Source organism: Crocodylus siamensis, chromosome 4 (genome assembly GCF_052110815.1).
Source record: "Crocodylus siamensis isolate JL-2025a chromosome 4, ASM5211081v1, whole genome shotgun sequence".
Classification (NCBI taxonomy): domain Eukaryota; kingdom Metazoa; phylum Chordata; order Crocodylia; family Crocodylidae; genus Crocodylus; species Crocodylus siamensis.
This window is the reverse complement of record NC_143398.1, coordinates 134154782-134176078: the sequence shown is the minus strand read 5'-3', so window position 1 is coordinate 134176078 and position 21297 is coordinate 134154782. Positions and strand designations below refer to the sequence as shown.

General features: G+C 43.2%; 1 protein-coding gene across 1 annotated transcript in view; it reads left to right on the top strand.

Moving 5' to 3' along the window:
- Positions 1 to 21297, top strand: part of LOC149866530 (potassium voltage-gated channel subfamily KQT member 1-like) — an 808906-nt gene that overhangs the window by 466131 nt on the left and 321478 nt on the right. Inside the window, exon 12 of the mRNA XM_090043848.1 lies at positions 19914 to 19989. Coding sequence (XP_089899974.1) covers positions 19914 to 19989 — 76 coding nt within the window. The remainder of the gene's footprint in view (positions 1 to 19913; positions 19990 to 21297) is intronic.

Below are 21297 nucleotides of genomic sequence, written 5' to 3'. Positions count from 1 at the left end.
CAAGATAAATGACATTTTAGGTTTAGAAAAAAATGACAGAAGAAGCAATAGCTTCCTTTTGCTAAATAACCCAGAGATTAAGGGAATCACCTACGCTGTGAGAATCTAATTGGAGGTGACCACCTTTCAAGGAGCATGCCCTAATTATCATGCTACAGAGAATTTTAGGATAGAAGGATGCCACTAGGCTGCTCAGTCTCCTCTATGGGTACTGTTCTGTCTCTCAAGTAAATGGTTTAACCATGAGGCTAGAGAATCATTCTTGCCCTCTTTTTCTTTGAATATTTGCTAATTCCATGCAAGACAGGGTAATGCCAGCAGGAGTGATAAAAGGCAATTCAGCCCAGAATGCTCCATGGCATGATGAGTTAGGACATTCTAACATACTGACACTGCATTCTCCTTAATGAGTTATTAGCCATAACGGTCAGTAATAAACCTCCATGTATAGACTTTACCAACTGTAAAGCAATGTTGGTCTCTGTGACAACATGAAGCTCTTCTCACACTTTTTAAACCTTTTGACCAAAACTGGCTGAATCTGAACAAAGGAGTCTGTATATTTGTCAGCCACTGACCTGGCTCTGTTCCCATTAAAGAAGCTAATCTGGTTCAAATCAATGATATTATCAACTCACTTTCCATGCAGTCAGACTGGTTCACCAGACTGTTAACTGCATGTAACAGTTCTGGTGATCACAACTTCAAAGACCATTTAGCGTTGCGGGGGGTGGTAAGGGAGGGAAACATTTTTACCTCCCTTGCTGTCGCTGCGTGTGGCTTGAGCTTTTTTTAATGCGACTGAGGAGGAGGGAAATACCAAAGCTAGAATAACTTCACATTAAGATATATGATTCTTAAAACTTTTAATAGTGAGGCTTCATGGTTGAGGGAGCTGGTAGTAGGAAAGAGAAACTTTCAGTTCTATATGTGCCTTTGATGCAGATTCTGCAGGTAGTGTTTAAAAGACAGTAACATCTGATTCCTGTTTTGTCAGCCTATTATTTGAGCCACATGAAACTAAGTTACTTTGATTCACAGGGTGTTATGTAAATGTTTTCTGTGGATTCTGTCTCCCTTAGTTTACACCCCTGCCTTGAACTTTGCTTTGAGTTTCAGGTTTAAGTAAACCCAAACTGTCAAAGTAACCTCAGTTTAAATTGCTGTATTTTAAGTGGTTTTGCATCAAAACTATGCCAAACCTCAGATTTTACATAATTTCTTTTTGCGTAACTTCTAAGAAAACGAATTTGTTGGCTCAGGATTGTTAAAAACTAGGAAGAAGCTAACAACAGGTTCATGAACTGGTTAAAGTTTTGAAGAATGTAGTGCAACCCCAAACCAAGCTGATTTGGTGAGGATGTGGGGTTTTATTGGAAATATTCCAGACATCAACAGCAAGTAAATCACTGGTACTCATAAGCCAGGTTGCAATGGAGAGATGTTCACGTCCCAGATGATACTTCGTTGCATACACACATTCAGATAGGCTGAGATAATTCTTCCAGGTTTGTTCTCCTGGTAGAAAAGCCTACTCAGAGCCACCTGTACAGGCATTCAAGTGCTGAGGTCCTGAAGAGTAGAGAGCTTGTAATGCTGACATTGTGCAGCTGAGGGCAGGGGAAGGGGATAATGCCTACAAACACATCTCAGCATCCTCTGCAGGCTCCCTCAGCCTGGTGACAGATGGCAACAGTGCATAGGGCAGCCCCGATTTGCTGCCACAGATTGCCCATAGTCAGTTTGTGTTTCCCTGAAGCAAAATGTGGGGATTGTGAAGTGGGGGTGTTTTTCTCCCTGTTGGAGCAGCAGAGTCCAGTGAGTGACACACTGTCTTACTTAGAAGAAGCAGGGTGAGAGGGAGAGAGGGCAGAAGGGAGAGAGGGTTTGAAGGTCTGTGTTCACTTCTGAGAGAAGCTGCAGCATGTACAGACATTCACTCTTGCAGGGAAACACACTCTCTCAGGAGTGATTTAAGCCTGGTTGTTCCCAGGTTATTTTCCTTTTGGAGCAGCCATTTTTACTCTGAGAGACAAAGCCTGAACATCTGTACACTTATGGTTTCTCCTGGGAGAGCAGCAACTCTCCCAGGAGAAACTGAATGTATGTGGCTACATACTTCCATTCAAATAATCAGGGATTAATCCTCCTTGGTTTGTTCTCAGTATAGAAACTTACCCAAAGCAACCTGTAGAGACATTTGAATACTGAGGCCCTGAAGAGTGGATAGATTGCAGTGCTGACACTGTGCAGCCAGAGGAAGCCCTGTGCACACATCTCAGTATTCTTTGCAGGCTCCTTAATCTGCCTGGCAACAGATGAGAGCAGTGATAGGCTAACCCAGATGGCCTATGGTCAGCCTATGTTGTCAATATGTACTGTCTTCTAAGTAAGTCAGTGTGTCACTCACTGGACTCTGCTGCTCCAACAGGGAGAAAAACACCCCCACTTCACAGTGTTCACTCTCCCAGGAGAAACTGTCCAGGAGGTGATTTAACCCTGATTGTGCCCAGGTTATTTTTCTCTTGGATTGGTCATTTTTACTCTTGGAGAAAAAGCCTGAACATCTGTACGCTCACGGTTTCTCTTGGAAGAGCAGTGATTGAATGAGAAATGAATGTCTGTACAAGGCCGGTATGTGTGCAAACTGAGAGAGTGGTTACATGTTACAGTGATTACAAAAGTGAACTACTCTTGCACACATGGCATCAACTCTTTAGATTGGGATTGAGGCCTGTGGGCTAAGAGTGGAAATGAAGCAAAGCTGCTTCTGTCTGTTCTGTAGATAAATAAAGGTATCAAAGTGGTAGCTCTCACAATTATTTCATTTTTTTGAAGGAAGCATATTGAAAAGGAAAACTTCAGGAACTATTGTCAGATAAAAGTCTGTAAATATATGTTGGTGTGAAACGGTCCTTTGATTTTTAAACATACTTTTATTATCTAAGTGTTCAAAAAGGTCTCCAGCATTATAAAAATGATTAATTGGACGTATTTAACAGCCTTAGATATAGCAAACCATGCATTTAAATGAGATCAGTTAAGAAAATAATTATTTAGAAATTCATTGGATTATGGCTTCAAAATGATAACTATTGCATTTTTCTTCCGGAAGATCCAATTAAAAGAAGAAACCAGAGGCCTTGAAGCATTTGTATTTATACTTATTACTCTTTGGAGGCTTCTTACGTATATCTGTATGAGCATGTATATGGCTTATTGCCATAAATTATAAATCTCTTAATAATGAAAACAATTAGCAAGCAGCTTTCATAGAATGTAGTTAGGAATTTTCTGTAAATGACTTTTAAATTGAATTCATATCAGAAGGGTCACAGACAGTCTCTGTATGCAGCATACCACAGATCAGGGAAGGAGCAGTGAACACAGGGACAGATAGGGCAGGGGCCAGGAAGCAAAGAAATAGATCAGGCAGAAGTGGATCTGAGTGTCACTTGGGAAGGATGCAGGACTTACCTTGTGGCATGTTTGCCAGAAATGATGGCTCCCACTGATCCGATCAGACAGGCTGTATATCATATGCCATTAATGTTCACAAGAGAGCCAAGGATCTCTAAACATGATATATTTTATCAGACAAACTATGTTGCTGACAAAGAATTTCTTGTATTTGATAGCATGTCTAATTTTATCCCAGTTACATAGCTGGCTCAATAAAGCTATCACTCTAAGGAATTCTTGCCTCTTGCATAATTTCCACCTAGTTAAAAGACTCTTCATTTAGGATCTCAAAGTACTTTACAAACACTAATACATTAAACCACATGCAACACCTCTGAAGTAATAGATTTTATTCCTATTGGGTGCATCTACGCATGAGCTTTACTGCAGAGTAGACTAGCTCCTCAGTAAAGCATCAGAATCTACACATGTACCAGTAACAGGGCACAGTAAACTAATCAACTCCATCCTTAAATAGTACAGTCAGGGACAGTACTATCTTATGGCAGAGTAATTAGTTGCACTGAAATGTGCATGTGTAGATGCTGACTAGCAGCATAAATTGTGCCAGGTCAGCCCAGGCAGTCAGGTGCCTGCTTTGCCCCAACTCAAATTGCTGCTGTCCTGGGAGCACATGTAGATGCTGCATCTGGGAGCAGTTTACTCCAACTTCAACTGCTTTGGAGTTTATTGCTTCACATTAATTGCATGAGTTGATGCACCCATGGTATATGAGTGTAAATGAATGCATAGAGGAGTTAAGGCATTTGCCTACAATCACACAGTGAGTAACAGGCCAGCAAAATCAGTTGATATTAATACACAGGTGTCCTGTTTCCATAACTCAAGCTGTAACTACTGAACAACACTGACTATGGTAACTGCTAAACTGATGTGTAAAGGAAGATCATGCCACTGCATAATATTTTGTATGTTTAAAAAGAGAAGATGCACTTTGCTCAGCTCTGCAGCCTTAGTCCTTGCTGGTCCATAACATTGAGTAACTACTGATTTTTAAAGCGAAATAGAAACCCTAGAACTGCCTGAAAGCCATAAAGGTTTTAATTCTTAGAACTATTCCTGACTTCACTGTGATCCAGGTTCTCTATATGCAAGATAGGAACTAAAATTAGTGAACCCAAACAAACTGGTGTTTCAAAGAAATCTGTCTTTGCCAGGCATTATATTTTCATGACAGAATCCAGTAAGGCAGAAATACAACACTCAGCCATTAGTATATATTAACAGCCCAATATTGTTCCCATACATGCTCATTACAGGAAGGAACTCTTGAAGGATATGGAGTAGCAATTTCATAAAGGTTTGTAAAGGGATAAACCAGAGTTAAATAAATAAAGTGGTCTGAAGCCAGTTCCCAATGAATATCAATAGCAGAACTGTTTGTCACTCTTGTTGCTAATCTCACCAGAAATGTATCACTGAACAAATGTGGAAATGAAAATAACCTTTCTATTACCAAAAAGAACAGGTTACAGTTAACAGATTAGTGGGGTTGAGGCTACATTCATTGCATGTGAAGTTTGAAAAATGGATCCCAGTGATCTTAAGAACTGTTCTTGGGCATCTTTTACTGAAAATGGTACAGTAGAACCCAGCTAATTCATGAGGCTAGGCTCACTTATGCCCTATGAAGATACGGGTTTGTGTCCACTGAGTGTACACACAGCTGCAGCAAAAGGCAGCACAAGTGCTCCAACCAAATAGAGAACCAGCGCCCTCAAAATTCAAAACTGCATTACAGAGTTGCATAGCTCATCCTTGACCTAACAGCATGCAATGGATTATGTGTGTTGCAAACCACACACATGTGAATGATCCAACTTCTATTACATAGTCATTAATTCTGTTTAAATTATAACAAGTTGTTTAAATATATGAGGTCAAATTCTAAGGACAGAGCAATCAAATACTTAACCAAATCCAAGATGCCATTGACCCCCAGTAATTAGATTCTAGACATGGAAAATGATAACAAATTTATAAGATATAAATATAAATTATAATGATAAATTTATAAGGTACAAATTTATAAGGTATTTTACCTTATAAATTTGTTATCATTTTCCATGTCTAGTGTCTCATTTTGGAGAGTCATATTAAATCCCTCCCCCGCCCTGCCCAATCACCATTGCAGTGGAGCAAGCAATTACAGGGAGGCAGGCGGTAGGGAATTTACATGGCCTGACTCCTGCCCCTTTCTGCCTGCGCCACCACCACTTGCTCCCCTTCCAAGTGCCCCATCCAGGTGCCTACATGCCCCATGCTTGCCCCACCTCGTGATACCTACACATCTTTCCCCTCTGCAGTGGCTGTGCTCCCCTGCATTTTGACCCCTGCCACTTGGCCCTTCTCCCACCTGGGTCCTCATGCCTGTGCCCACTGGTGCCTGCCTCTCCCCATGGTGTCTGCACCCCCTAGCACCTGTCACCCTCACACTTTTCCTCCCACCTATTCCCCCAGTTTCTCCCTTCCCATGCTTGTACCCTCTAGTGCCTATGCTCCCAAGGCTTGCTCTCCCCAACTTGTCTTCCCCTGCTGCCAGCCAACTGCTACCTCCCACCCTCCTGCTACTGCTTACCTTCCCATTGTAGCTCCAGCTCCAGCTGTGGGCCACACACCAGTTGGGCAGGAAGCACATGCTACTTCTAGTCTCTGCCTGGCCTACAGCAATGGTTGTGGGGATGGCAGCTCCAGCCTCAGCCTTGGCCCCAGAGCCAGTTTGAAAGCCACTGCTGCTGCCTCCCCTGCCAGGCTGGAGGCAGCACAGAGTGGGGACCTAGCTGAAGCCAAAGCTGCTATAGGAAAGTAAGTGGCAGGGTGGGAGGCAGAAGCAAAACTGGGAAGGTGGGAGAGTGGAGGGGGGAGCCGTACAGAGGCTGTGGGGTAGGTGGTGGAGAAGGCAGCAGCTGTAGCTTGGGAATCAAGAGCTGCAGCCAGTCTCCCCCAGCCCCATCTACAACTTGTACAGAAATCTAAGATAAGGGGCTTTCCCCCATAATGTTATCCTTAAGCAGAAACTAAAACCCAAAGCTGTTGCTGAAGATTGGTCTCCATGGGTGGATCTATGATTTGAAAAGAGCTAAAAACAGTCTGCAAGACTGAAATGGTGGCCATTTAGTGTTCTGTTCTTAAAAGGCTTTCACCAGTTTTTTGAATGAAATATTATTAGCCTGACTGCCTTCATAATATTTTAACCTATCCAAAGATGGTCACATATAACTGGATGAGATCTGGAACTGAAATCTCAGGGTGATAGTTAAGGTTCTCATTGAAGAGTTTAGTTTTGGCTTTTGTTGATATTGATATCTAAAAATACTTGTATGCTACTGTGAGTAGAGTTTGAGAGGTCTGGGTGAGATGTTTCAGCCCAGCTGAAATCAAAGATAGTTCTTTTCTAATATTTATTGTTTGGATCATATCAGCTACATTAGCATTTTACCTGTTCATAAAATTCACAGAAAAATTCATTTTCTTTCTTTTGTTGCATGCTCTTGTAATGCTATGGTTTTACTTGTCCCACATTATTTCAATGATTTGTTCAGTTCAAATATTTCTAAAATATAATCCTAGTAGTAGGATCTCTTATTTCACACTCAGTCTACACGTGAATATAGTGGTATTTGCTTATCTCTTCTAAATTCTACCCTCAATTAAGGGGAGTCAGCTTAAGCTTATTTGGAAGAGCTACATTCTGTAATTAGTGAAATCCCTGTATTATACACATTTGGAAGCACAATGCAACATATGAGCCTAAGGTTTTCCTTTTTGGTTTTATTTCTGTTCATACTCTCAATACAGCTATCATGTAAGATATCCTTTCTGTTTCAGCTAATAAAAAATTGGCCTGTTTTGGGTAATCGTACATGTGAGAAAAATTAAAGCTATGGCTGAGAATCTAAGCTTTTTCATAGTTACAGTGACTGAAAGTGGATACTTTTAGTTAATCTCGGTGAGAGAACAAAAAGGTAAACATAAAAATGAGCTATTCAAAATACATCTTTACTTTTCAGTTCCAGTTGCTGACCTAGTCAGTATTTGTAACAGTCTTAAAAAATGGAAGTCAAGTGAAATACTCCAGAACAGAAGTTACTGTACATTACTGTAAGCTAATACAAAAATAAAATCACTCTGTCTAAATACTGCCCTTTGGATAATGAGTTAATCCTGCCTGTTAAGTAACTAGAATGTAACAAGTGAATGAATCTGATCAGTAATTTGAATAACAGGAAGTATATATACTGTAAACATGTATACTCAAACCAGTTTTGCAAATTGAGTCAGAGAGCTATAATTGACCTTGCTGAAGTGGTCTTTATTTTCCACAGTTCGCGATCAAAGTAGTTATGTTACGCTAAATAGCTCCTTTAATTCATGACACCTGAATAAACGTCAGGAAAATCACTCTGGAATGCATATTCCACTATCTGCCACCATACAAGCAGTACATGTTACATAAAACCTTTCCTTTCATTCTACATTTAAGTGAAGTCTAATGATAAAAAAAAAATTATGGATTGAAAGGTGCATACAGTAGCAAAGTGATAACTAACAATTATTTTGCTACCTTCTCCCAACTGAGCTTCATCATTTAGGATGGAATAATTATGACCAGGGGTCTGGGTTTTCCGTTTGCCATGGAAAAAACATGAATTTTCTCCTTTAGAGGAGAAAAGCATGGGAAACCATGGGCAAAGTTCCAGCCTGCAAAGGGCTGCTTGAGGCTGGGGGGAGCAAGACACAGGGGGGCACCATGTGCATATGTACACACATACATATGCATGTGGCCAGCAATACAGCTAGGCAGCGGTGGAAAGCAGTTCTCTCAGCTGCCTGCAGGTAAGTCTATTGGGGGAGGGGGCATAGGCAATCTGTGAGAGTTCAGGGGGAACATAGGTAATGAAGGGGAAGCAGATTGAGGTGGCCATGGTGAGGGAGGGAATGAGGCAGGGTTGGAAGTTGGGGTTAGGGGCACTGCCTAGGAGGGGCAAAAATGCACCAGTGCAGCGCTCAACTGGGGTAGTGGGACAGAGTCCAGGGGGCTGGCTCCCCACTGCTGTGTGCACTCCTGGGGAGGGTGGTATGGGGCGGGGGGAACATGTACCTCTCAGATTTGTGCACAGGACAGGGAAGGATGTGGGCTGCCCACTGTAGGGCTCGGGGCTCCCCATCCTGCTGCCCTCCCTCCTGGGGCCTCAATGGCCCAGTGAGCAAGGCATGGCATGGGAGGGTGGAACACAGGAGGGAGGCTTGATGCTGTTGCCACTGCTGCTGCCACAGCCTCTGGGAGCCCTGCACCAACCACACAACCAAGGTGAGGCACCCCCTATCCACCCAGCAACAGTGGGGGGGCACAATTCTGTGTGGCCACCACTGCCTGCACTGCTGCCAGGCAGGCAAGAGGCACCTCACCATGGCAACCTGGCTGGTACAGAGCTCCAAGTGGCAGTAATGGTGGCACTGAGTCTCACCACCACACCCTGCCCTCCTACACCAGGTCCTGCCTGCTGGGTCACAGAGGCTCTGCCGGCCAGTGGGGGTGAAGGGTCCTGCTCCACTCTCGCTTCAGCAATCACTGCCTCCCATGGAGCAGGGACTGGGAAGCATGCCTCCACTGGGTCCCATAGCCCAGGCAGCTGGGTGGCCCACTCTGGTAGGGCTAGGGGTATGAGGAGAGCTGTTGATTGAGAGTGAGGGGCCCCATTGGGAGCAGAGGGGGCTATGGCTTGGGATTTAGGGCCACCAGCAGGGCCAGGGGACTGCAGGTTGGGAGTGAGAGGCACTGGCGGGGCTGTGGCTTTGGAGTGAGGGGCAACAGCGTGGGCAGGGGCAGGGCACCAGCATATCAGGGCTGCTCAGTGCCACAAAGCAGTGGGGGGACAGCCACAGCTGCACCCATGGCCTAGTGAAAGAAATGGGCAGTGGGAGCTCTGATTTATAATAAAAAATAATTTAAAAAAACCAAAATCAAATACCAAAATATATAGATATTTAGAATATATTTTATTATAATATTTGGCTCACAGGTAGGCTTCCAAATTGCTTTAAAATTGTAAATATATCAATAAAACATTGTGTTCAACTAATACCTATATGTACAGTGACATTTCATTGTAATTGTGGAAAAATATGGATTTGGGGTTTTTTAATCAAAGAATTTGGGATTTTTAAACAGAAATCCAGGATTCCTGATTATGGTTCTGCTCAGGTTTTGGGTCCATTCCCGCATCTATTATAAACCCTCTTCTTAACGTAAACATATTAACTGGCTCTTTTGAAGCATAATCAGCTTGAAAGTATCAGACTGGATGCAAGAAAAAAGTGGGCTTGAAGTGGCTTAGCCATATTTTGAACCAATGAAGTGGGATAAAAATATCTTTGTGGATCTTTTCCAAAGGTGCTTTGGAGTTGGCCATCTGATTTCATAGATTTCATAGGCATTTGGGCTGGAAGGGACCCTGGGGGATCATCGAGTCCAGCCCCCTGCCCCAGGGGCAGGAAATCAGCAGGGATCACAGGATCCCAGCAAGATAAGCATCCAAATGTGTCTTGAAGGCGTTCAAAGTGGGTGCTTGAACCGCCTCCAGTGGCAGTCTATTTCAGACCTTGGGGGCTCGGACAGTAAAGAAGTTCTTTCTTATGTCCAGCTTGAATTGGTCACAGTGGAGTTTGTGATCGTTCGATCTTGTCATCCCTTGGGCACTCTGGTGAACAGACGTTCCCCCAAATCCTGATGAGCAACCCTGATAAACTTATAGGTGGCCACCAGATCACCCCTGAGCCTGCGCTTTTCCAGGCTGAATGGCCCCATTGCTCTCAGCCTCTCATCATAAGGTCTGTTTTCCTGACCTCTGATCATGCGTGTGGCTCTCCTCTGCACCCTCTCAAGCTTCTCCACATCCTTTTTGAATTGTGGAGCCCAAAACTGGATGCAGTACTCCAGCTGCGGCCTCACCAAGGCTGAGTACAAGGGGAGAATGACATTCTGGGATCTGCTTGAGAAGCATCTATGGATGCAAGCCAACTTTTTGCTCACTTTACTAGCCGCAGCATCACACTCAAGGCTCACGTTCATCTTGTGGTCAACCATGACCCCTAAGTCCCTTTTATCTGTAGTACTAACCAATGTAGCACTACCAAGCCTATAAGCATGCTGCAGGTTTTTCCTCCCAAGGTGGAGAAGTTTGCATTTTTCGGTGTTGAACACCATCAGGTTCTCGTCCACCCATTTCATGAGTCGTCCCCTGCCCACTTTGGCTTCGGCTACTGCCTTTCTTTATTTAAAATGTGTTAATTGTGTCCAAAGTTCTTTGGGTAGATGTAACATATTTTATTAAGCCAACTAGATAGTTGGAAAAGTTGTTCTTTACAAGCTTTCAGGCACTAACACCCTTCTTCAGCCATAGGAAAAGTCTGTTGTTTTGTGTGCTTCTCTGGGTAGAATAGAAGCCAGTATATGAAATGCAGGTCTATGAAAATACAAAATGTATGGCAGTGAGGATCTGAGGGAATGAGAGACAATAGGTGAGAGATGTGGGGAGTGGGGGGTGGGGGAGGAGGAGGAATGTAGAACTGGTGATAGAATGTAGCAGGTAAAATGCAGACAAATAGCTGGGGTTATCAGATGTCAGGCAGGTTATAATGTGCCATAAATCCAATGTCTATATTTAGTCCATGATTTTTTGTATCCAGTAGATTGATGAAGTGAAGTTTGTAGGCTCATCTACAAAAGGTGTTTTGTAGATTCCCTTTGAGGATTAGAACTAAGAGATTGGAGAGAGTGGTTCTCTTGTGAGAAGCATGCACCCGCAGATCATTTTTGTCTGTGATAGATTTTCAGTTTGCGTTCATTCTGGTATGCAGTTGTTTGGTTGCTCTTACATGTTTTCCATCAAGGCATATAGTGCACTGGATGAGATATATTACATTTCTGGAGGTATAAGATCCAGGAATGGTGATGGTTCTGTTGTGGGGTGTAGTTATTGTGGGAGTGGTGGAAATGTTTTGGCAGGTTTTATATTTTTTGTTCTGGCATAGTCTGGATTCATTCAGTGTGCCTTGGCCATAAGAGGTTTGCTTCTGGTGATGAGTTTGGCAATGTTCAGTGCTTGTTCAAAGGCTGGGATGAGTGGTTCTGGAAAGATCTCTTTAAGAACTGGATCCCCTTCTAGTATGGGTTGCAGTTGTTTGAGGGTTATGGATTTTCTGTATAGGTTCCAGGGAAGGATATATCATAACTAATGGTGTGCGATGGTTACCTGGGTGGCTCTTTCAAAAGTATGATCCATCTCTCTGGAGGAGCTGGGTGAAAGCCCTTTTGAGATTTGCAACGTGATGATCCCAGGTATTCTACTCAGTGCAAATTTGGTTGTGTCCAAGGACTTGGCTCTATATTACAGCTTTGTGTCCAAGTTTTCCACCTTTAAAGTAGCACCTACTCCTAATCTCTGTGCCATGGGTCCCAGAGCAGACCAGGAGCTACAGGGCCTCCCAGCATGGAGCCTTAGTAGTTTTGCAGCCGTCTGATTGTACTCATATCCTGAGAAGAAAGCTATGTTCGCCAGCATTTAAAGCAAAGATTATTATTATTATTAGAAAAACAGAATATTACCATTAAGTTATAATAGTTAAATGTGCATCTTCCAGAAATAACACATGTATGGAAATTTAGATAACATAACCTCCTCTTCTTGTGCATAGATTTGCTCTTTTTTATGTTGCTTTTCATTAAACTAGACTTTCATAAATTTCTGTGCCTCTGTTTAATTGTTAGGGATCAATAAATATGAACAACAACAAATTTACTATTGCCATAAACATTGGTCTTATCTCCCAGTAAAATCAGTAGTTGTCACCACTGGGAAAAGAATTAGACCAATGGCGAGTATTTTTGAAAATCTCTTTGTATTATAATCTAAGTTTTCGTCTTCTTTTGTGCATAAAATGAATATTTTTTTCCTAACAATGAGAACTGTTAAAATAAGCAATAGCCTCCAAATATCAACCCCATCACTTGGGATGTATAAAACTTGACAAAATACTAAAGACTATACTGTATGGAACAGATCTCTACTGACAGGAAGAGAAGCTAAATGATTTTAGTACAGCTTTTTCGGTCTCTGATTTCTATTGGCTGCATCTATTTGGAGCTGCTTATATTATGCAAGGCCTATATCCTCCAAATCACACTAAATGAACTCTATGGCCACGTCCAAATGAGCCCGCACATGCCTCTAGCCATGTCTCAAAGCAGTTTGAGATGCAGCAAGATGCATGCTGGGAACAAAAAAAGTTCCCCCAGCTGCATATATGCAGCACAGGCTCAAAATTTGGTACCTGGAAATCCAGATACCAAAATAAAACACAGGGGGAAAAACCAGGACAGACAACCTGAAGCGACCGGAGGCTCAGGTCTTCTACAGAGACACTCTGGCAGCCAGCCAGAGCATTTCTGTGGCTGTCCCTTGCCTTTGTCCTGAAGCACACTGTCTGCCTGTGCAGGGCAAACAGCGGTGCAGGGTGCACGGACCTGGACCCGCGCTCCATTCCAGGTAAGTAGGGGGTTGGGGTGACTAGAAGGTGTGGGGGAAGGGTTGTGAGGGTTTGGGGGACCTTGGGGGGGAAATCACAGGAGAGGTGGGTCCCCTGCCCACACACTGCAGGGGCCAAAGCCCCCCGCAGGGACTACACTGCTGGCCCCAGCAGATAAAAACTTGCCCTGGTGAGCAGCTCAAGGTTACTTGTCCTCAGATGCTTCTAAGGCTCAGCCACTTGGTATCTGGGGACACAACCCCTTGTGCCAGGTTGACTGCTGAAGCAGCCCTAACCTGACCTGGAGTGTCCCCTGCCCCCTCTACCCACTGCAGCAGTCTGGCAGTGGGGGCTGCTTCCTGGCTGTGTTCTGCTGCCACCTGCAACAGCATCCACCCCTGTGCACCTGCCAGACCCAGATGGGGTGCCCCTACTCTGGCTATTGCCCAGAAGATGTGCTCCTTGCCTACTTTGAATTGTCCAGTAGGGCTGTGCAAAACAGCACCATTTCATTTTGACTTCTGTTTCAATGAAATGTGTTTTGTTTTGAATCCTGTTTCATTTCAAAACCACCGTTCCCTTTTGTTTCCTTGAAACTGTTTCACTGTTTCAAAATTTTGCCCATAGGCTATAATGAGGAAGCACAAAACTGCCTATAAATTTGTCATTTCTTGCCTGATTCACATGAAACTATTATGGTGATAGCCCCTTCTCAGTCCATGAAGCCTGCCAAGTTTCAAGGATATAGGTGCATAGGGTTTTGGGAAACTGCACCTCAAAATCTTGAAAGCAAAACTCATGTCAAGGCACATGTTAAGGTGCAGTGGGGTGCAAACTGCAGTCATGGTAGCCCTTGCTGAGGCCATGAAGTGTACCAGTTTTCAAGGAGATAGATTCAGGGGTATCTGGGAAACTACACATCAGGCTTCTGACAAGCAAAACTGCTGACATGTATGACTTTGTGTGTGTGTTAAGGTACAGCAGCAGGGTAAAAACTGCAGGGATAGTAGCCTCTGCTGAGGCCATGAAGCCTGCCAAGTTTCAAGGAGATAGGTGCAGGGATTTATGGGAAATTTCTCAGACTGTTCAGAGCAAAATTTGTGTCACTTGTAAGTGTGCAGGCACAGAGAAATCTCAGTTCCAACAATGCTACCTTTTATGCTGTTTTTCTATCCCTCCCCCAGAGCACTGGGATTGGAAGGGACTTCAGGGAAGGATCACAGTCGCTGGCCAGCTACACATGTCAATATCAGAGAAGTCCTTCCCTGGTCTTTCCCCTCCCTCTCCTTAGTTTCTCTTTAGCTGCAAGCAAGCAAGCCCAACTTCAAAACTCAAAATGTTTCAAAAATTTTGAAACATTTTGACTTCCCTCATTTCATTCAAGGCTGTTTTGAAGCCTTTCATTTCATTTTGATTTCATTGTTTCGAGCTCAAAACAAGTCGAAACAGCATCAAAATAAAACAGCCAACAAAATTTCACATAGTCCTACTGTCCAGGTATGTCCCCTTGGCCCCAAACAGCCAAGAAGTCAGCCACCTAGTCCCTTTCGAGCTGGGTTAAACTACCAGCCGTCATGCTGTGTTAAAAACAACTTTATCTTGTTAATTGTAAACCTACTACCAATAGTTTCATTTTATGCTCCCTAGTTCTAATATTTTGAAATATGTTACCATATTTACTGAAATATATGAGGGGTTTTTCCTTCAGTCAGCATCAGGGGAAAAAGCCCCTCATCTTACATTTGCATATAAAGAAACCTCATTAAATACATTGTCTATGATTAAACGGTTGCCAAAAGCAGCATGTGCTCAGTAATAGAAATCAACCGTGAAGTTGATTGAATACAGCCAACATTGAATATAATTATAAAATACATGGCGCATAATAGCCAAATATGCTGATAGAAACCTTTCTCTCTCTTTCTCTCCCTTTTTGGTCCTTAAGAAAAATCAGGCAGGTGTTTCCCCCGACAGGGAACTTTCACCAGGTCTGGAGGTACTACAATACCAGGCCAGCATCAGGAAGGGCGAGAGCAAACCCTGACACCTCCCCTTGGTGCCAAAAGTGCTTGATCATAGTCAAAAGGCCAAGATGCTGATGGGAACCTACCACAAGAATAGGCCAATGCACCCCATCTGAATAAGATATATGGTACTGTGCATTAAATGCAGTCCTTCTCAGCACCAACTAATTTTAAAGTAATGGTGAGCCACTACATTGAATACATTCAGACTATGTCTTCAATCCTACAGCTGAGCTATACCTTTTTCCCATTTCCTATTTCTTCACCACTTTAAATGTCTGTAAAACATTATGAAACAGGGCCCCAAACATTTCACCAAGCCCTGTGTTGCTCCTTCCCCAGCCTGTCACAATGATTAGTGTGGCCCTGGCCTCTATGAGGTTAAGCCAGACCAAGTTGCCCTACACCTTATATACATAGAAATGTTTGGAGCATCCAAGGACTCATGACAAGAACACCTGGTTCCCATCATGAGTGGGGGGACTAATAAGTACAGGCGTCCTTTGTGGTGGGTACCTGGAGTACACACATGCATACTAAGTAATGCTGAGCTACAGGGTCAGCATGGCTTGAAATGCTGTTGACTTTGCTGGGGGCCAGACTGATGAACTATACAGTAAATCATGTGTCTTTTAGTTTTGGAATAATATCATGTATAGTTTGTACTATATATGAAACTGCTAGCCTAGCAACTCAAGAAAGACCCCGGAATCCTTGGAGTGGAGGTTCTTAGGAAAACTGGCCTACATGGACAACCTCAATGTCCTGTGTAGGGTAAGTGCTCAATGGAAAGTGTGCTACAACACATCAAAGTGTACAGAGCAGCAGCAGGGGGCAAGCTCAGCATGAGCAAGAGCACTTGCATGGCACTGGATAAACTCAGGGATCTATCAACCCTGGAGAACTAGGGTTGGCCTTAGGTGTCTTAACCATGACAAGGTTAAAATCCTTGGGTGGAGTTTGACCCAGATTTGACTGGACAGGTGTGGGAGAAGACTGAGGCCTAGGTCAAACAGAGACTGGGACTGTGGAACATGAGCCACCTGATGATGGAAGAGGGGGAAGCGCTTATGAAAGCTGTGTTAATATTAGTGCTTCTGTACACCACACTGGTCTTCCCCTGCCTTCATAGAAACCATCTGAAGAGGCCAGAGGGTCATGTGTGTCTCCTTCCGGGTCTCCATATGGGAGAAAGTAGTGAGGACCACACTGTACAAGAAGAAGAAGACCAGGGGTTGTGGGTGGTTCCTTTGGGATAAATACACAAACCAGATCTGCAAACTGGCAACTGGAGCAAACTGTAAAACAGACCACTTTGTGAGATACTATGCAGGAGACCTGCTGTGACGCTGGTGGGTCTACTCACCATTCAAAGGACAGGGGTGGACCTGGGAGCTGTCATGGTTCTACAAGGTCCTGGAGCACTTCTGAAACAGATATGAATTACACAGTGAAGCTCCAGCAACTCTGACAAACCACTGTAAGATGCAGAAGGTGGTAAGGGCAAGGAACAGACTGTCACCCATGGACAGCTGCCAGGCCACTGTAGGAATGAATCTTCCATAAGGACCTGCAGAATGAGCACAGAAACTTCAGCTGGCAGGAAGCCCACCAGGCATTCTTTGTGCAAATGCAGAGATACGGAGAGGGACAGAGAAGTTCACCAGACTGCCCCAGGCAAATGTGCTGGTGGAAGGAGGAAACAGTCAATCACCTCCTCTGGAGCTGCCTGTACACCAAGGAGTTGTGGGGAGAATAGGCAAACTCCTCCAGATGGTGACAGAGATAAAGACTCTGCCCAGAGGGGTGGTTCAGCCACTTGACCAAGCAGCAAGGTACTCTGAAAGCCTGCATCAACCAGTTCATTTCCTGCTTCAGGAATGCCCTTCAGAAGACCAAAAACCTGATCATGTACAAGCACATGAACCTTCCAGTCAAGGACTCCATTAAAATGAGAGTGAGTGAGCTACAGTTGTACTACAAAAAGATGGAAGGAGAAGATGAGGAAAAGATGGTGGAAAAGCTATGGAGGGAGAAAGAGTGGTTCAGACTGTTCAGGGGTAGACCTTCAAAGAAGATGATAATGATGATAAAGAGACCAACAATGCTGAGAGGGAAGAAGATGATGAGAAAGGCAGGGATTTGGGAGTTGTAAAGATGTGAAGGCACTGGGGAAAGAAAGAAATGGGTTGTCAGGGGTGGGGAGCAGGAGCTGGAGTGGGAGGGATGCAGAGGTCATTTGCTTAATTGTAATAGTTAAAGGAGATGGCAATTGGCATGCAGGTGCATGGAGGCATGGGTGCACAGATGTGTGGTTGCATTTATTGTAAGGGGATGATGACGGTCAACTGTGGATATGTGCTACAGACTGTTAAATGAACCATGTTGGTCGTGAGACGGAATAGCAAAGTTTTAGCGGGGGGGGAGTGTAAAAAAAAATAGTTTGTACTATATATAAATGAGTAACAAAGTGGTGCATAAAAGTCTGTTTATGGAGTACCTGTGCTAAACTTGTAGCAGTTTCATAAAAGGAAAAATGCATCAGTTTTTGATGAACTAAGTTTATGGGTACTATATTTAAATTACTACAGCTGTATTTAATTTCAAGGTCAGAATTTTTAATTTTGCACATCACTTCCGTGTGTTCAGGGGAAGCAGAGTCTGATTGTAAAGCAGGGGCTGCAGGGGGAAGAAGTTGGGGAGAGGCAGAGGGGCTACCTGACCCCTGAGATTTATTTTTCCTGATGTAGCAGTGGAATTCATGACACATCTCCAATAGTTGATTCTGTACTTAGAAAATTGTAACAAACTTATAAATTTTCTATATATAAAATCTAATTATTGGTGGGTTGTCTTATAATCTGGGTCATCTTCTATTTGAGTAAATATGGTAAACAATAACTCACTATTTACTTTCTCTGTACAATTTATTTTGCAGACTTTGTGTTTTGTAGACTCAGAAGCCACTCTATACATCTGATTATCTTTGTACCTTTTCCATTTTTTTATTTATCTTTTTTGAGGTATAGGGGCCAAACCTAACAATATTCAAGGTCCCCTCTGGAGCCTTTTTTAAGGATTAGCGTTACACTGACAACCCTCCAGTCCTCTGGTATTCTAGTGACTTGTCCTCTGGGGGGAATGATTCTGGTGGAGGATTCTCTCCAGCATCTTCCACAGTTAAAGACTGATGTAAAGAACTCGTTAAGTTTCTCAGCAATGGCCTTGTTCTCTCTTAATGCTCCTTTTATACCCTGATAACCCAGTGGCCCAAGTGCCTCTCTCGAAGGCTCTGTCCTTCTAATATACTTAAATTGTAATTTTTATTTATAAAGCAAATTACATACATGTTTGTATGTATGTATATATGTATGCATGCATGCATGTTTGCATTGTACGTGTATGCCTCTGTATGTACATTTTAAAAATTTTATAATAATGACTTGCTTAGAAATTGTAAGAGTGTATCTGATTATCTTTTATTAGACCAACTTAAATAGTTGGGTAAAAAAATTTTAACAAGCTTTCAGGTTAAAAACCCTTCATCAGGCTGAGGAAGCCTCTGCAGTTGATGTATCTTTGTCAGTCTGATGAAGGGTTTTTACACCTGAAAGCTTGCGAAAAATTTTTTTTCCAACTTTTTAAATTGGTCTAATAAAAGATATCAAATGTACCCACAGAACCATGTCTGCCTATGTCCTTAGACCAACACAGCTACAACCTACACCCTTTAGAAACAGTAAGTGATACATTGCCCAAGGAAAAGTATACCAAATTCATCAAAGAGCACATTATAAAAGTAAAACTGTTATTTATTTGATACAGTGCTATCTCTTTTGTTTTCTTTGTAATGCCTTTATTCTTTATATTGGTGCCTTAGAGTAAATGATACCAAGATTGCACACCAGTGACAGACATTGAAAGACTTGATTGTTCTCTTAGTCTCCATGATAGCTGCTTCTTCCAGGTTATGACTGGATGTTAATGTCAACGTAGAATATTGTGTTCCTACTGCCATTGCTTGCTTGGGAGGAGAAATATAATTTTGTACAACTCACCAGTTTTAACTGATAGAAAAAATAAATTGGGAAGGTGAGTAGTGGTAGAACTGGGAGCAAAGTGATAGGGGCAACTGCCCCAGCCGCTGACTGGGGGATGGTGGTAGACAGGGAGTGAAAAAAACAGTTGCTTCCAGCAGCCACACATTCTCGGTTATGAACTGGAAGTCACTGCCTCCTCTTTGCCCTAGGTGCCTGGCTGCATCTCTATACTGTGATATTATGTGACATAGCTAGATAGATCTATGTCTATATATATAATAATGTAATAGCTAACAAATAAGTTATGCCATTCTGCATGCACATATACCTATGCAGACACACAGATACATGTAGGTAATATGATTGCATGCTATGTTAGGCCTTTGTTTTTCAAATATGGTGCTCTGTTTTTTCTTCCTTCTTCCCTTCAGGAATCAAAGCAGGTTTTCAAAGGACTTAATTTCTGTGCTTTGGAGCTGTTGGGCAACCATTCAATAAAAGCAAAATAAGGAATGTAGTCATGGTTCTAAAAACATTTCACATTCTTCGAACTGATGCCAGTTGTATGCACTGACAGTAATCCCATCTAATCCCCCTCACATATCATCTTTGTACACCTGCTTCTACCGTCTCTCTTATCAATATATTGTACTTAGAACCAGAATTATCCAAGAAGGCAAAGTAACAGAACAATAAAGACACATGCTAAATGTGCTGCTATAAATTTGCATTGCAGACAGGTATTAAGGCACATTTGTATTTCAATGCATAGAGTTGTCATCTTCTATTAAAATATTTTTCTATTTCTTTGTGTATGTGTGTTTGCTTTACTTGGCAGGTTAACTGAAGCACACCGAACAGCTGTCAAAGTCATTAGGAGAATGCAGTATTTTGTTGCCAGAAGAAAATTTCAGGTAAGTAATGCCACTAACAAAAGGATAAATGAAGAAGAGAAGTGTTCATGCAGGATAGGGGATGACAGTGGGCCTGACCAGTAAAAACTCTGCAGGTGAAATTTGTCTTTGAGCATATGGCTAATTCAAGGTCTATGACAAGGGCTAATAAACAAGGTCTATTTAAAATCTATTTAAACTCATGCTTGCATATTACTACTCAGTGGTAAATCTCAAACTGTATAAAGAATTCCCCACAAACATGAAGGACTCCTGCAGAACACCTAAACATTACAGAATTTGTAGGTCAGCCCCAGAGTTATTTTTTATCAATATTTTATGTTCTGCTTTTATTTTCCAAGATAATTTAAAAAAATACATTTTCTTCCTTTTGAAGATAATTGTTTGACTAGCAGAAAAGACTCCGCAATTGTATTTGATGCAATCCTGATTGTCACAGGATTTAACCCTGTAACAAGAGTGCATCCCAGGACTGGTCAAATTGTTGGCCCACCCACTTGCTTCCAGGCAAACCGTCTGCCTAACTCTCCTGCCACACCTTGATATTAATACTTTTAAAAGATGTCACTAAAGTGGGAGGTTGCCCATTTACTTGCCCTGGTGACAAGAGCCTTACCCACATCTCCAGCCTTCCCTTATCATTTCCCATGTCTCACAGATGTTTCTCCAACTCACTAGTACCTGGACCCTGAGCTCCAGAGTCTCACATGAGCTCTGTCCCTACTGGAGCTCATGGTCCCAACACCCTCAAACTGTGCTCTTACCTAATCATATTCTGGGATCCAAGCCCCCTCTGGTCTCCAAACCCCACCCCAGGCCTCCAAGCACACACTCTGGGCCTCCAAGCCCCACCCTGAGCATCTGAGCTCACACCATGGGGCTAGGGGTCCGTGCCCTGGTCCGTGCCCCCCTGAGCTATCCCTTATCCCTTTGCCTGGGAGCTTCTCTACTAGCTCCCCAAGGCTTAGTGACCCACCCCCTTGAAGCCTTAGTCCTGGCTCCCTACAACAGCTTCGGGGCTCACGGCAAGCCTGGACTCTGCTCCATGTGCCTCCACCAACCTGGGCCCTGCCTCAGAGCTCCCATGAGTCAAGGCTCCCCCTGCTTGATCTCAGCCCACCATTCCCCATTAGGGTGCAGCTTGAAGTCATAGCAAGGGCTCCCCTCCATCCCAATAGCCCCGCCCCTACCTCCAAGACATTGAGTAGTAGCTCAGCCAATGGCATCTCTCTGGCTGCTGGTATCAAACTGCTGCCTTTGCTGTTCAGAGCTCTGCTCTTGTAGGGAACAGCCAGGTCCATTTCCCCA